The sequence below is a fragment of the Chionomys nivalis genome, chromosome 11, assembly GCF_950005125.1.
Source record: "Chionomys nivalis chromosome 11, mChiNiv1.1, whole genome shotgun sequence".
In the NCBI taxonomy this organism is placed as follows: domain Eukaryota; kingdom Metazoa; phylum Chordata; class Mammalia; order Rodentia; family Cricetidae; genus Chionomys; species Chionomys nivalis.
In genome coordinates this window covers 16340725-16354452 of record NC_080096.1, presented here as the reverse complement: position 1 = coordinate 16354452, position 13728 = coordinate 16340725, and the positions used below count along the sequence as shown (strand labels likewise).

At 42.1% G+C, this 13728-nt stretch overlaps 1 protein-coding gene and 2 non-coding genes across 6 annotated transcripts in view; 2 read left to right on the top strand and 1 right to left on the bottom strand.

Annotated features, from left to right (window-relative positions):
* Positions 1-1979: 1979 nt before the first annotated feature.
* On the bottom strand, positions 1980-2058 carry LOC130884531 (small Cajal body-specific RNA 11). Its single transcript, XR_009058057.1, has one exon. It is a non-coding gene; the product is annotated as a small Cajal body-specific RNA 11 (non-coding RNA).
* A 1681-nt stretch (positions 2059-3739) lies between these two features.
* Positions 3740-13728, top strand: part of Hnrnpr (heterogeneous nuclear ribonucleoprotein R) — a 35825-nt gene continuing 25836 nt past the window's right edge. Inside the window, exons 1-5 of one of the 4 annotated variants that reach the window (XM_057783819.1) lie at positions 3740-3837; positions 6918-7083; positions 9233-9351; positions 9955-10062; positions 13390-13503. In XM_057783819.1, coding sequence (XP_057639802.1) covers positions 6927-7083; positions 9233-9351; positions 9955-10062; positions 13390-13503 — 498 coding nt within the window. In that variant the 5' untranslated portion in view covers positions 3740-3837; positions 6918-6926. Of the gene's footprint in view, positions 3838-6914; positions 7084-9232; positions 9357-9954; positions 10063-13389; positions 13504-13728 lie in introns of all 4 variants that reach the window. The other 3 variants (XM_057783820.1, XM_057783823.1, XM_057783821.1) reach the window with 3 other exon arrangements.
* LOC130884514 (small nucleolar RNA SNORA8) lies at positions 11286-11431 on the top strand. The gene has a single exon (XR_009058041.1). It is a non-coding gene; the product is annotated as a small nucleolar RNA SNORA8 (small nucleolar RNA).

Below are 13728 nucleotides of genomic sequence, written 5' to 3'. Positions count from 1 at the left end.
TGCTTTTACGTATGGGACTTGGTCTCCTTTGTTGGCTTTTGTGGGGACCCACGGATTTGGGTATAACAGTAACAAGACTTTTGTGAGCCACCATGTAGGTGCTGCAATTGAACCTGGGTTTTTCCAGCTTCCAGAACTTTTATTATTATTATTTTCCCTCCAAGTTGGGGGTCTTAGGGCCCTTTGTATGGAAGTATATGCTCTAACACTGAACCACAGCCTCAGCTCCCAGCAGGTCTGTGTTTTACAGAATGGGTGCCATAGCCTCTTTAGCATGGCTATGACAGAATACCTGTGATGAGGTAATACAGGTGTGCGTGTGCACGCATGTGGGTGTGTGTGTGTCTGAAAGGAGGTGCAGACCAAGGGCAGAGGAGGTGAAAGACCCTCGGTTTCAGGGGTGTTTGGAGATATCCTCAGACTCAATAAACCAGGCCAGCGGATGCAATCAGCAAGAGGCTTCTTTAATGCTCACAAGCGTTTGTGGGTGACCCAGCAGCTCCCGCCAGCTGAGCACCCCGAACAAGCTCTCCAACCAGCATTTATAGGATTTTACAGGCTACAAAATGAGGGAGCATAGCAAGAGAAATTTCACTGGTTCTTTAAATGAAGGCTTAGGTCATCCTGGGGACAGCTCCGTGTGTCTGTTCCCAAGTTCTGCAAAGCTAAATAAAACATACTTCAGCAATTCGACAGTTTTGATAAGGTACCCTAGGGGGGCTGCTTCAGCAATTTGAAAGTTTTAATAACGTATCCTAGGGGGCTGAATGTTTTCTCATGACCAGATGCAAACCATAAATATCCTGTTCTGGCACCAGTTGTCCATAACAGAGACAGTGTCTGACCCAAAGGTCACATATCTCTGTCTCCTAAAGGTTAACTCAGTTCACATCTGTCATTTATCAGGGATGGCCAGGACACCACTCTCAATTTGTAGGGGGGAAGCTCTGGTCTTGTAAATAAAACAGCCAGTTGTAAAATGACCTAAGCTTCCCAAACATCTGAGAAAACAGCTCACTGTGAACGAATGATCCTTGATCTGCTGAGAAAGCTGCTGAGAGTCTGTTCTCGTTCTCCTCTACATTCTTATTTTTGGAATCTATACTTTTATTTTCTTACTCTTGGACTCTTCAGAGGATGCTGGGTATCCTGCTCTTCCACTCTCCATGTCAATCCCTTGAGACAATCCTTGTGATTCTCAGCCCTCATCAGCACTGGGGATCACAGTTCAGGCTTTTTGCAAATGTGCACAGATTCAAAGTCGGTTGTAGGTCCATATTTCTGTATGGCATAGAAGCCAGGCCATCAAGCCATAGGCCACACCTGAGATGGGTCACATATCCTGCCAGGCAGGCTGTGGCTAACCTAACAAAGTTGTTGCTCCTTTCTTTGTAATTTAGAGTCGTGTCTTTTTTCCCGTGCCTACACGATGGTTATGTTGGAATTTGGTCAAGAGAAAAAATTGAGGGTCTGGTCTAGCATCAGACACCCCCCCCCTTTTTTTTTTTTTTTTTTGGTTTTTCGAGACAGGGTTTCTCTGTAGCTTTGGAGCCTTTCCTGGAACTCCCTTTGTAGACCAGGCTGGCCTCGAACTTACAGAGATCCGCCTGCCTCTGCCTCCTGAGTGTTGGGATTAAAGGCGTGCGCCACCACCGCCCGGCCCCCCCCTTTTTTTTAAAGATTTATTTATTTATTATGTATACAACATTCTGCCTTGATGTATGCCCGCACACCAGAGGAGGGAGCCAGATCTCAGTACAGATGGTTGTGAGCCACCATGTGGTTGCTGGGAATTGAACTCAGGACCTCTGGAAGAGGAACCAGTGCTCTTAACCTCTGAGCCATCTCTTCAGCCCTCAGACCCCTTTTTTGCAACAGGGTTTCTCTGTGTAACGGTCCTGGCTGTGCTGTTCTGAAACTCACTTTGGCCTTGAACTCACAGTACACCTGACTCAAAGTCAGGTTTCCTTTTTTTTTTTTTTTTCCTCTCGTGCCTTTAAGAGCCAGCCCTATTCTTAGGACAGTCCTCCTAAACTGAGAGGGATCCTTTTATTTTATTTATTTATTTTAGATTTATTTATTCACTATGTATACAGTATTCTGTCTGCATGTATGCCTGCCCGCCAGAAGAGGGCACCAGATCTTGCTACAGATGGTTGTGAGTCACCATGTGCTTGCTGGGAATTGAACTCAGGACCTCTGGAACAGCAGGCAGTGCTATTAACCTCTGAGCCATCTCTCCAGGTTTCTAAGCTTGCATTTGAGCCATCTCTCTAGCCCCCAGAACAGGATTTCAATTTTTACAGTTCTATAGACAGGGAAGTCCAACGTTGTTGGGCACACAGGGTAAGAGCCTTCTTGCAATGTCACCCTATGGTGGGAGGGCAAAAGATGTAGAGAAAATCAGTCAGATATCAAGCTCACAACCTGAAGGCCTTCCACAGTCAGCATTAACCCATCGAGGGCGGAGTCCTAGTGCCTGAAACACCTCCCATTAAAGGCCCCACCTCTCAACACTGTCACAGAGGCCATCAAGTTCGCCACACGTGCATTCTTTCAGATGTACATTAAAAAACGCAGGGCTCGGGCTGGAGAGATGGCTCAGTGGTTAAGAGCACCGCCTGCTCTTCCAAAGGTCCTGAGTTCAATTCCCGGCAACCACATGGTGGCTCACAACCATCTGTAATGAGGTCTGGTGCCCTCTTCTGGCCTGCAGGCATACACACAGACAGAATATTGTATACATAATAAATAAATATTTAAAAAAAAAAAACGCAGGGCTCGATGAACAATTTGGTTTATCGGATTTGAGAAACTTCATTTCCAGAAACATTTGGAAGCAGATCCCTTGACCCTCACTGAGTTGGCAGTTGGGCTTGGGATAGGAGTGACAGGTGAAGAGGTTTATGAGTAACAGGAATTAGTCTCTTTGGGGAAACGAACGCTTTGCCTCCTGGTAGATCCAGTGTCCCGCCTACTCTATGCTCCAAACTCTGGAGTCCTTGACTTCTATTAACCTGGCTCTTGAGTCCCATCCACTTTATTCTGTGTAGAAAGGAGCCAGGGAGGGAAACAAGCACTTTTCCCGATCGTTCCAAGGGATGCTTTTCTACAGAAAAATCTCCAGCCAAACGATTCAAGTCATCCTTCAGTTGTGTTTCGACTATAGCCAAAGTGATCTAGCGACGGAGCCGAGCGTGGAAAAGGGTGTGTTTGGGACCTCCGCTATCCGCTCTGCCAGCAAGGCGTGAGGGAGGATTGGGGGGAGGGGGGGGATAAGCAACTCCCGCGCCGGGTAGCAGCGCCATTGCAGAGCGTGGCCGCAAGGACCCGAGGGGGCGGGGCTCCGGAGGCGGCCACGCGGCGCGAGGCCTAGATTTTCGGCCTCGTAACCGCGCTAGACGCTAGACGAAGTGGGAGGAGCTTCGGCCACGCAAGGCCTGCAGCCCCGCAGCCTCGCCACTACCAGGGGCTCCCACCAACAGACCCCTTTGTGTGCATGCCCCCGCCCCGGAGGCGCCCCAGCCAGTGGCGCTGAGAACCCTCATTGGCTCAGCCCGACGGCCACGCCGATTGGCTCGCGGAGCCACCGGCATGGGGGCCGCTCTCCCTCTCTCTTATTGGCCCGCTGAACTGCCCGTCACGCAACCTCCCGAGCTGATTGCTCGGCCGCACGGAGTCCCTGGAAGCAGTTCCGGGAAACCCCGCGTGCTGCCGGGATCGCGTCTCGGTCCATGAGGGGGGGGAGGGGGTGGCGCGCGCGCCATTTCTAGTCGTTTTCAAAGCGCCTCGCGCTGACTCTCACGGGCCCGGCCGCCGGCCCCCCGCTCTGCCCTGGTGAGTCTCGCGCCGGCCCGTGGGGGGAGGGGCCTGGAGTCCCGGTCTGACCGGACTCGGCCGGTCCCGGGCTCGGCGACCTGGTCTGCAGTTTGGGTCTTTGCTCCGAGGCCCGAGGGTGGGGGTGGGGATGGGCCGGGGGCGGCTTCTGCTCGGGCGGACCGCGCAGCCGTGGGCCTGAGTCCTGCCGCGGCGCTTCCTCTCTCGCTCATCATCCTCAGCCCCTCCGGTGCCGGTCCCTGGGTCCGCTATCCTCCGCGCGGCCTGCCGGTCTCGCGGTGCTTTTCCCGCCTCCGCCCGCCGCTCTCGGCGGCCCAGCCGGGCGAAGGATTTTAGGCGTTTTCTTGACCCTAGCGCTTTCCCCCTAGGCCCGCAATCGGGCCTGGCCCGCATCTCGCCGGGCATCGAGTGGAATGTGTTGAGAACCGGGTCGCGCCCGAGGGGGTGGGGTGAGCCGAGGGCGGGGTGCAAATCCCAGGGTTACCTGAGCGGGGAGCAAAACTTTTGTGGGAGTCGGAGGTGGAGGGGCCGAGGTATGGGGGGGGTGCCTCCTACCCGATCCCCGTCCTGCATGCTTGGAGCCTAGATTTGAAGGAAAAAATGACTACTAGAGGCCGTGACACTTGGTTTCGAGCGGCGCCTGAGCTAGGTAATTCTGAGAATGTCCTAGGCGCTCCAGATTGGAAAAGCGCTTCTTTTTCTTACACGGTAGTGACCATGTGGCCAGAATTTCAAGACGAGAGCCCAGGGGTTCTTGAAAGGGTCAGTCCTTTCTTGTTAACCGGCTTGAGAATACTTTTTCCTCCAGCCCTTGGAATCAGTCGTAGTGATTAAGGGCTTGACACTACCGAGCTTTGAGATAACGGTTAGCCTTCGTTGGTTCTTTTAAAGCCCTTCTCTTTACATTTTGCTTAGAGATGCTCGCCAGAAGTCAGGGAGGAGCTAGTATTGACTTCCCAAGTCTCCCAGTGGCCCTTATAAATCCTACTTTAAATGGCTTTATTTATTTTTTTTCCAAAAAAAAAGTTTAGGTCAAAGATTCCAGTTACGTTAGTATATTTGCTGCATCCAGAAATATGGTTTGGCTGTGTGGCATTGTGTTGAATTGACATGAGTTTTAAATGGTCTCATAATATAAAAGTCTTTTAAATGAGCACTTTGTATTCGGCTTGAGGTTTTCTTTTTGTCTTGTTTTGAAGGTTTTATTTTCTGAAGTCTATTTTACTTTTTTTTTGGGTTAAAGTTGACAAAATGGAAATTTTAAAACAATTTCAATATCAGTGGTAGTCATAAATATGTCTTGTGCTTAATACATAACTTGTCATTTTGCTTCACGCATACTTTAAAAAAAAAACACTTCACCTTAACAGATACTCATTGAACTTCTCCGTTAATTTGCTTCTCCTGTAACCTAGTATTCACAGGTGCAGTGCTGTGATGGTCTTGTGGTAGAAGTTTTGAGTTGTGGTGGTCTTACTGTAGTGTTTGGGAGGGGATGGGAAAACACAGCTATATGTTCACAAAAAGATTGGGGATTTTAGAATACTTCTTAGAGGACTAGGTTGTATTAATCAGTAAATATGCTCATCTTATGTGCTAATAGTTTCTTGTGCCGCCAGTTTTGGATGTTTCCGTTTTTTGCTAGTTTATCAGAATCTGAGGCTTTCCTTGAGATACGTTTATCTATTCAGACTTTGACTACAGTCGCGTCTCTGTAGACATGAGAGGGCTAGAGAGAGTTTCGTGATGCTGGGAAGTCATGCAGTTCAGGTCATTCTCAGAGTAACACCGTTCACATTTTCCTTCCTGCTGTTGCTTCCCTGCCCTCTTCGGCTTTCTCCTCTCATTAACTTCAACTAAATACCAGTGGACGTTCAAGCGAAGAGTTGTTTTACATCAAGAAACAGCACCTGGAGTATTTGTATAGTGTTTGATGAGTAATCTGGAAGTGATTGGTTATTTTAGGAGTTAGTGCTTTTAGGTGACTTGTATTTTCTTCTTGGCTGTCTATCTTGAGTTTAAGAAAAGTAGGCATTTTCTTGAGACCCACCGTCATCATGCCTTTATTTCAGTATGTTCCGCAATATCTTTATTGTGCCACCAGTTATCTTCATCACATTACAATTTCACCACAAACAAACACTTAAATTCCCTGACTCTGAGGTAGTATAGACTGGCCTTGTATGCTTTTGTGATTATTTACTCTCTCTTCAGGGAATTAGTCCATTTCAGCATTATATACAGGCTGAACATACAAAATGATTTTGGTAGGTTAATCTGAGAAATCTGGCTGAAGTTTATCCAAGCAGATAGTGTTTGTGAAGTTTTTTGGAAGTTGTCCTTCAGCATTTTTTGCAGCTTTCTTTCACTGACAAGAAAAATTCAGTTTGTACTTCTGATTTTTTTTTTAAGCAAAAAGCAACCTCAACTTATTTTTATGTAGACTTTAAACAATGGCTTAGCTTTTAAAGTTGGTCATTTTTTCTTTTAAATCTGTGAATGGGAATAGCAAATTAATCTTAGAACAAAATTAATGTGAAAGTTGTGTTTTTGTTTTTGTTTTTTAAGTTAGGTGGAGAGAATCCAAGCCACCAGCTCGTTGAACTAGATACAACATGGATTTATTTCATAGCTATGTTGTTTCTGAAGCAGAGCTAGGAAAAATGGAAAATTCTTAAACCTTGACTAAGTGATGTGTGGGTATTCATTCTGCTTTAAACCAAACTTTAGAAATCTATAAGCTGAGGGGCTTTTAGGATTTTGTGGTGGTTTGTTGATCTGCTCCCTAGAACACAATGGCTGCTTTTGTTACTCAGCAATTGTACCTTCAGTAAATTCAAGCCCTTTTAACCCAGAGTACATGAAGTTGCTTAACAATCTAATACTTCCATGTACGTTTTCTATAGTTTCACAAGATTATTATTGAAAATTTAGATCAGATGCTCACAAAAGGCATAAAATATTCTGGATAGTTGTTATTAGCAGCATGTGTACAAATTAGTTCAGATAAGTCATGCATTGTCCTACAAACTAGTTATTTCTGGCTTAATGTAATATAGCTCCTGAATTTTTTCCAGCAGCATAATAAAATGGCTAATCAGGTGAATGGTAATGCGGTACAGTTAAAAGAAGAGGAAGAACCAATGGATACTTCCAGTGTAACTCACACAGAACACTACAAGACACTGATAGAGGCAGGCCTCCCACAGAAGGTGGCAGAAAGACTTGATGAAATATTTCAGACAGGTATAATATGCATTTCTTGTTTCTGACTGGTTATGAAAGTGAGGGCAAACCACGTTGAATTTTACAGATTTTTAAGGTTAAATAATGCTTACTGTTTCTGATCTGTGTAGAGCTGAATATACTTTCCCTTCATTGAGGGCATATTGGGTTTGACTTTGATATTCCTATTTTATTATTTTGAAGCCTTCTTAGTGTTGAATATGCAGTCTTAGTTGTTTCAGAACAGAACATCAATTTGTCTTAGATTTACTACCAATTAAAATGTATGTTTCAGCACACCAAATTTTGCATTTCCCTCTTAACCTAAATCAGTCATCATTTTGCTTTTACTTTTCTACTTTTAGCTTTTTAAAAGTGACTGTTAAATCAGCTTAGGTCTGATTAGGTGGCATAATAAGAAGAAGAATTAGACTGTACTGTCTGAAACGATAATATATGTCAGACTCCTTGAGAGTTTGTGGCCTGTCTAGTTTCTAATAGACAGAAATTCACATCTCTCAGTAATTTGGAAGTGTTTGGTTTGTAACAGCTGTTTTTTGTTTTTTTTCTTAATGTGTAAGTCCCATGCTTAAGTGCTTAAGCAAATTTGAACATCTTAATTTGGTTGGTTGTAAGTGGTTTGAAGTTTTAAAGAGGGAGAGAAATATTTACCCTTAGGGAATGGTGTTCGTAAATAAATGTGTCCTCCTTTGGGGCCATAGAAGGAAACTTTCTTCCTCTGTGTTTGTGTGCTATTCAGATCAGGAGAGAGAATTGAATTGTTTCTCTTAGACATAAGTTTCAAATACAGTAGACAAATAGCTGTGCTTTTTTTCTTAAAATATTTTAAATCTCACAGTTGAGATCTAATTTTAGATACTAAAATGGCTTATAAAAATGACTGCTGAGTGATGGTCCCACTTGAAAACCAGTTCTCAGGAACTTCTGTGACATTCTGCCCTAGAGAACTGGCAGTGATCTGCTTAGAGATGCTCCCTGTATAGTGTTTTGTTACTGCTAAGAGGCTGATGGTTTGGGTGTAGGATCGTATTGACAGGATGGATTGATGATTGTCCTGAGTTGTGGCTTTGGGAGGTGGTATGAAATATTCAAGTAAGTCACTTAGCCATGCTCATTTTGAGCTTTTAAAACGTGACATGGCAACGTTTTTAAGCAATAACTTTGCAAGTGGCATCACGTTTATTTTCAATTTATTTACTGTATGAAATCAAGTTCTTTTTGGCTTTTCCAGAATAGGATCACTTTTGGTGTTGGTTCCTATGGACTTGGGGAAGGGGCTGTTAATCTGTCAAATATTTCTATTTTACATTGGATCAATTCTGAAAAGGTGCCTTATGTATTAAGTTATTTTAAACATAGATATTCTGTTTGAGTTAAGGAGACTACATATATGGAATGCAGCACATATATATTCTGCATACTTTATTTAAAAACCTAACATTTTTACTGACATTTGAAAGAAATGATCATTATTGACAGTGTTGTGAATGCCACAGCATCTTTTAAGTCTTGGCTTGTTATTTCAGAAGAGAAAAAGACTTCCATAAATACGACATTCAGAGCTGATTTAGCAAGCTGCACTTGCATTTGTAGAATCATTGAAAATTATGCCTTTCCACATTCTGACTGCAGCAAAGTAGATGCTTGGATAAATACATTTTAATTTATCATTGGTTTTAAGGAGGGAAAACCTTTGACACTTTTTGGAGTGGAAAGAATTAAGTAAAATTGGTTCTCCTATTTTCTCCTACCTCTTCCATGGTAAACAATTAAAACAACCTGTGATTTGAATATTTATTCTTAAGAAATACAGTGTATTCTTGCCACTCTAATATAAACCAGAATTTGTTAAATGAATGGTTCATCTTCAGTGCAGTATGTGCATCAGACTGCTGTTTGGAAAGTTGGAAACATTTTAGGATCTTGAGATTTTGTTGTTTTTTTTTTTTTTTAGTTAAAATTCATGCTTATAGTTGACATTTTATGTTTGATCTTTGTACTTTCTACATCTTATTTGTATAACTATATATATGCATATAGTTAAATGAGAATGTAGTTTGTAAGAGATGAATGTAACAACTCTCGCTAGGACAGTTTAGCTTGCCTCTTTTATTGCAATAATGTTAACCCTTTTCAATTTGATTTTTAGGGTTGGTAGCTTATGTCGATCTTGATGAAAGAGCAATTGATGCTCTCAGGGAGTTTAATGAAGAAGGAGCTCTGTCTGTACTACAGCAGTTCAAGGAAAGTGACTTATCTCATGTTCAGGTAAGGTCAGTACTAGCAAATGCCTCTGAGCAGTTAATAGTCTGCAGCTTTTGAACTGTGACAATCCTGTTTTTGCTTGTGGGGAAATGGTCTTTTTGTGTGTATGACTATCTCTCCTTTGAAAAGCTTAAGGGAAAAAAAGATCTGTGTCAGAGTTTCAGAAGCATAAGCACAAAGCAAAAGTCTTCTCCACCTTTTTATACAGTAAGTTCCTTCAAAAGCTTAACCCATGGTTTGATTATTGTTATTATTAGGATTTATAAGTTTGAATTACTTACATTAAAAAAATATTCTTTGGGTTATTTGATCTATTTTTTTTTTTTTGGTTTTTCGAGTATTTGATCTATTTTTGTGTGAGAAATACTTTTAGACATCTTGGAAAGATAGTTCAGCTTCAATTAAATATTAATAAATGGAAGACGTTTTTCCCCCCACCAGTTTTGAAGGTAAGCTCCCTGAGGCTGTCTGTTCCTGTCTCTGGTACGTAGTGACTACCATAAAAATATCTGTTGAATGAATGGAATGAAAATGAAATTTCATTGTGTATTTGACCCTTCAGAGATTCCTGGTAATTCTTCCTTTTGGATTGCTTGCATGTTTTAGAACAAAAGTGCATTTTTATGTGGAGTTATGAAGACCTACAGGCAGAGAGAGAAACAGGGCAGCAAGGTGCAGGAGTCCACAAAAGGGCCCGATGAGGCAAAGATCAAGGTAAACACGACTGGGGCGGGGGTTACAGTATTGGTGCAAAGCTCTAATTCAGACCCTTCCTTCGTCTGACATAGATGCATGCTTTTACTTTCTTTATAAGCACTGTTTATATTTTGTTTGTTTGCTACAGGGTCCCATTATGCAGCTCAAGCTGGCATGGTACTCACTGTGTATTCCAGGCTGGTCCCAAATTCATGGAGATCCTGCCTCAGCCTCCTGAGTGTTGAAGTGAAAGGCCTGAACTGAACAAGTCTGGGACTTTTTCCCTTGGGAACAGCTGTTGTATACTAACTTTCTTTTTAAATTTTCCCTGACCTCAGTTTATTTATAAATGGTAATGGTTGTGCTTACCTCCTGGAGTAGTGAAGATTAAGTGAATTCATATGTAAAGTGTCCACCCTCTCCTGTCATCATTATTTAGATAAACTGCTTTGAAAGACAAATAGGCTTTTCTTAAAAGACCTAATAAATGAGTATTTTGTAGAGATTACCCCCAAACCCAGCCTTGGGGATCTGACCCAGTGCTTCACACGTGCTAAGCAAGTGCTTGATCCTGGGCTGGACTACCAGATTTAATTCGAATGGTATTGAATGTTGGAGTTGTTTGTTATGGTGGCTTATGTTTAGGTGTAACTTACTTTGTAATGTGCCTTTACACTTTTCTCCTCACCATTTGTAAAGTGACCTAGTCCCATTCCTTTAAAAATTTCAAACTAATGCCAGCCAGCCTGGTCTACAAGAGCTAGCTCCAGGACAGGCTCCAAAGCTACAGAGAAACCCTGTCTTGAAAAACCAAAAAAAAAACAAAAACAAAATTCAAACTACTGTATAAAAACTCTGGTTGACCCTTTAACGACTCAAAGATCCCAGCCCTTTTTTTTTTTTTTTTTTTTTTTTTTTGGTTTTTTGAGACAGGGTTTCTCTGTGGTTTTGGAGTCTGTCCTGGAACTAGCTCTTGTAGACCAGGCTGGTCTCGAACTCACAGAGATCCGCCTGTCTCTGCCTCCCGAGTGCTGGGCTTAAAGGCGTGCGCCACCACCGCCCGGCGATCCCAGCCCTTAAAGACTTTTACTTCTGGAGTACCCCCTCTGTTTTGCTAAGGCTCCCCCCGTGTGTATGTATGTATCTCTCTTTTTTTCTTCATCCCTAATTAAAGCCTTTCTTTAACTGCCTTCAATTCTGGTTTGAGGTAGTAGTTTAACAATTTGCATTTACTAACTAGCTGATTGGCTGGCTATTTGCCTTTAGTGATGGGTATACTATAGAAATATGTGTAGTTCAAAAGACAGTGCAATAGAAGTTCACTATCTGGCATCGTTGGTTTCCTGGCTTTGTGCAAGATAAACCTGGTATTTCTAATGATACAGTTAAAAAAAAAAAAGAGAAATAATTTGTGTATATTTTGTCTTAGTTAAGAGTATCTATTGTTGTGATAATACTATGACCAAAAGCAATTTGGGAAGGAAAACGTTTATTCCATCACAGTCCGTCACTGAGGAAAGTCAGAGCAGAAACTCAAGGCAGGAACCTGGAGGCAGGAACTGATGCAGAGTCTGTTGAAGAATCTTACTTACTGCATTCCTTCCCATAGTTTGCCCATTTTGTTTTTTTATACACCCTGGAACCACTTGTCTAGGGATGGCATTGCCTTCATGTGTTGAGCCCTCCTATATCAATCGTTAATTAAAAATATACCCCATAGACTTGCCAGGCAGTTTTATGGAGTAGTTTTTATTAATTAGGAGTTCTTCCTAGAGCTGGGCGGTAGTGGAGCATGCCTTTAATCCCAGCACTCGGGAGGCAGAGGCAGGCGGATCTCTGTGAGTTCGAGGCAAGCCTGGTCTACAAGAGCTAGTTTCAGGACAGGAACCAAAAGCTACGGAGAAACCCTGTCTCGAAAATCCAAAAAAAAAAAAAAAAGAGTCCTTCCTATGTCTAGGTTGTATCAAGTTGACAGTCCAACCAGTACAATTGCTAATTTGTATGTTATTTGTATAATATGTATACTTGGTTGTATTTGATATTACATGTATATTTGTGTTTAAAAGCTTTGAATCAAAGGTAGAAAAATGAGAGATCCAAGACGTCCGTCCCTGTGGAATCTCAGGGTTAACTAAACCTAATACATGTAAATCTGGTGTTGCTTTGTATAATTAGAAACCTAACATGCAAAACTCTTCTCTTTCTTGGTAGATTGCATATTTCGTTTGCCAGCAAAAGATGTTCTATATGCCTTTCATATGAATGCTACCTATAGTGCATGCTTTTTGAGGACAAGGGCATATTTTCTATGACATAACTGTTATTAATAAGATAGGACAATAATCAAGAAATAATAAGGTTTCTTTTTTTGAAATCTGACTATATTTGGTAGTTGCCAGATTTGGAGTATACTTTGAGAATTTCCAGTTTTTCTGGACTTTGTTATAGTAAGAATATGCAACAAATAAATGGAACTGGAGTTAAGGACAGTTATGATCCTCCATTTGTGTGCTGGGAATCAAACTTAGGTCTTCTGCAAGAGCCGTAGATGCTTTTTATTTCAAAACCTTATCTCCGGCCACCCCCTTTAGATATTTTAGTGTTGTTTTTAATTATATGTATACGTGTGTGTTTGAGTATAGGTTTGTGTACATGACTGCAGTGCCCGTGGAGGCCAGAAGAGGGTATTGGGCCCCTGGACCTGGAGTTACAGTTAGTTTATTATGAGATAGTTCACAAAATTGCTGGGAACTAATCTATGATCCTCTGCAAGACCAGTAAACTCTTTTAATTGCTAATCTATGCTTGCTTTTTGCTTTTATTTGAGACATAGCATCTCTGTGTAGCTTTGACAGTCCTAGAACTCTCTCTGTAGAGATCCATCTGCCTCTCTGCATCCTGAGTGCTTGGATTAAAGGCATGCATTACTACAGCCAGGCAACACCACAGCCAGGCCCCATCCCAGGTTTTTATGTGATACTGGGGGATAGAACCCAGGGCTTCAAGCTAGCTAGATAAATACCTTTATCAACTGAGTTATATTTTCAGGTGCCTCCTTTTAATCTCACCATAAAATACATTTTAAAAAATTTATTTAACTTTATTTTATGTGCATTGGTATGACGATATCAGATCCCCTAGAGTTGTGAGCTACCATGTGAGTTCTGGGAATTGAACCCAGGTCCTCTGGAAGAACTGCCAGTGCTCTTAACCCACTGAGTCATCTCTCCAACCCCCATAAAATACATTTAATAAGATGCTATAGTAACTTAAAAAAGATTATTATACTGATTTGTGTGTGTTTATATTTTCAAGCATAACAGATGTGTAATTAATTATGTTTAGGCCTTGCTTGAGAGGACTGGTTATACTCTGGATGTAACCACAGGACAAAGAAAGTATGGTGGTCCTCCACCAGACAGTGTGTACTCAGGTGTGCAACCTGGAATTGGAACAGAGGTACGTCTTATGCTTTTGCCAAAATTCTTTCCAGTGCATTAACTGTATTATCTAGTGTATGATGGGGGTAAAGTACTTTATTCTTTTGAAAGTGTTATATTTGGTGCTATCTATATACTCTTTGTGCCATTGTTACAAAGGTTAGTTTTATTTTTTTTATTTATTTTTTTCTTTTTAGTGTTTTGAGACAGGGTTTCTCTGTGTAGCCCTGGATGTCCTGGAACT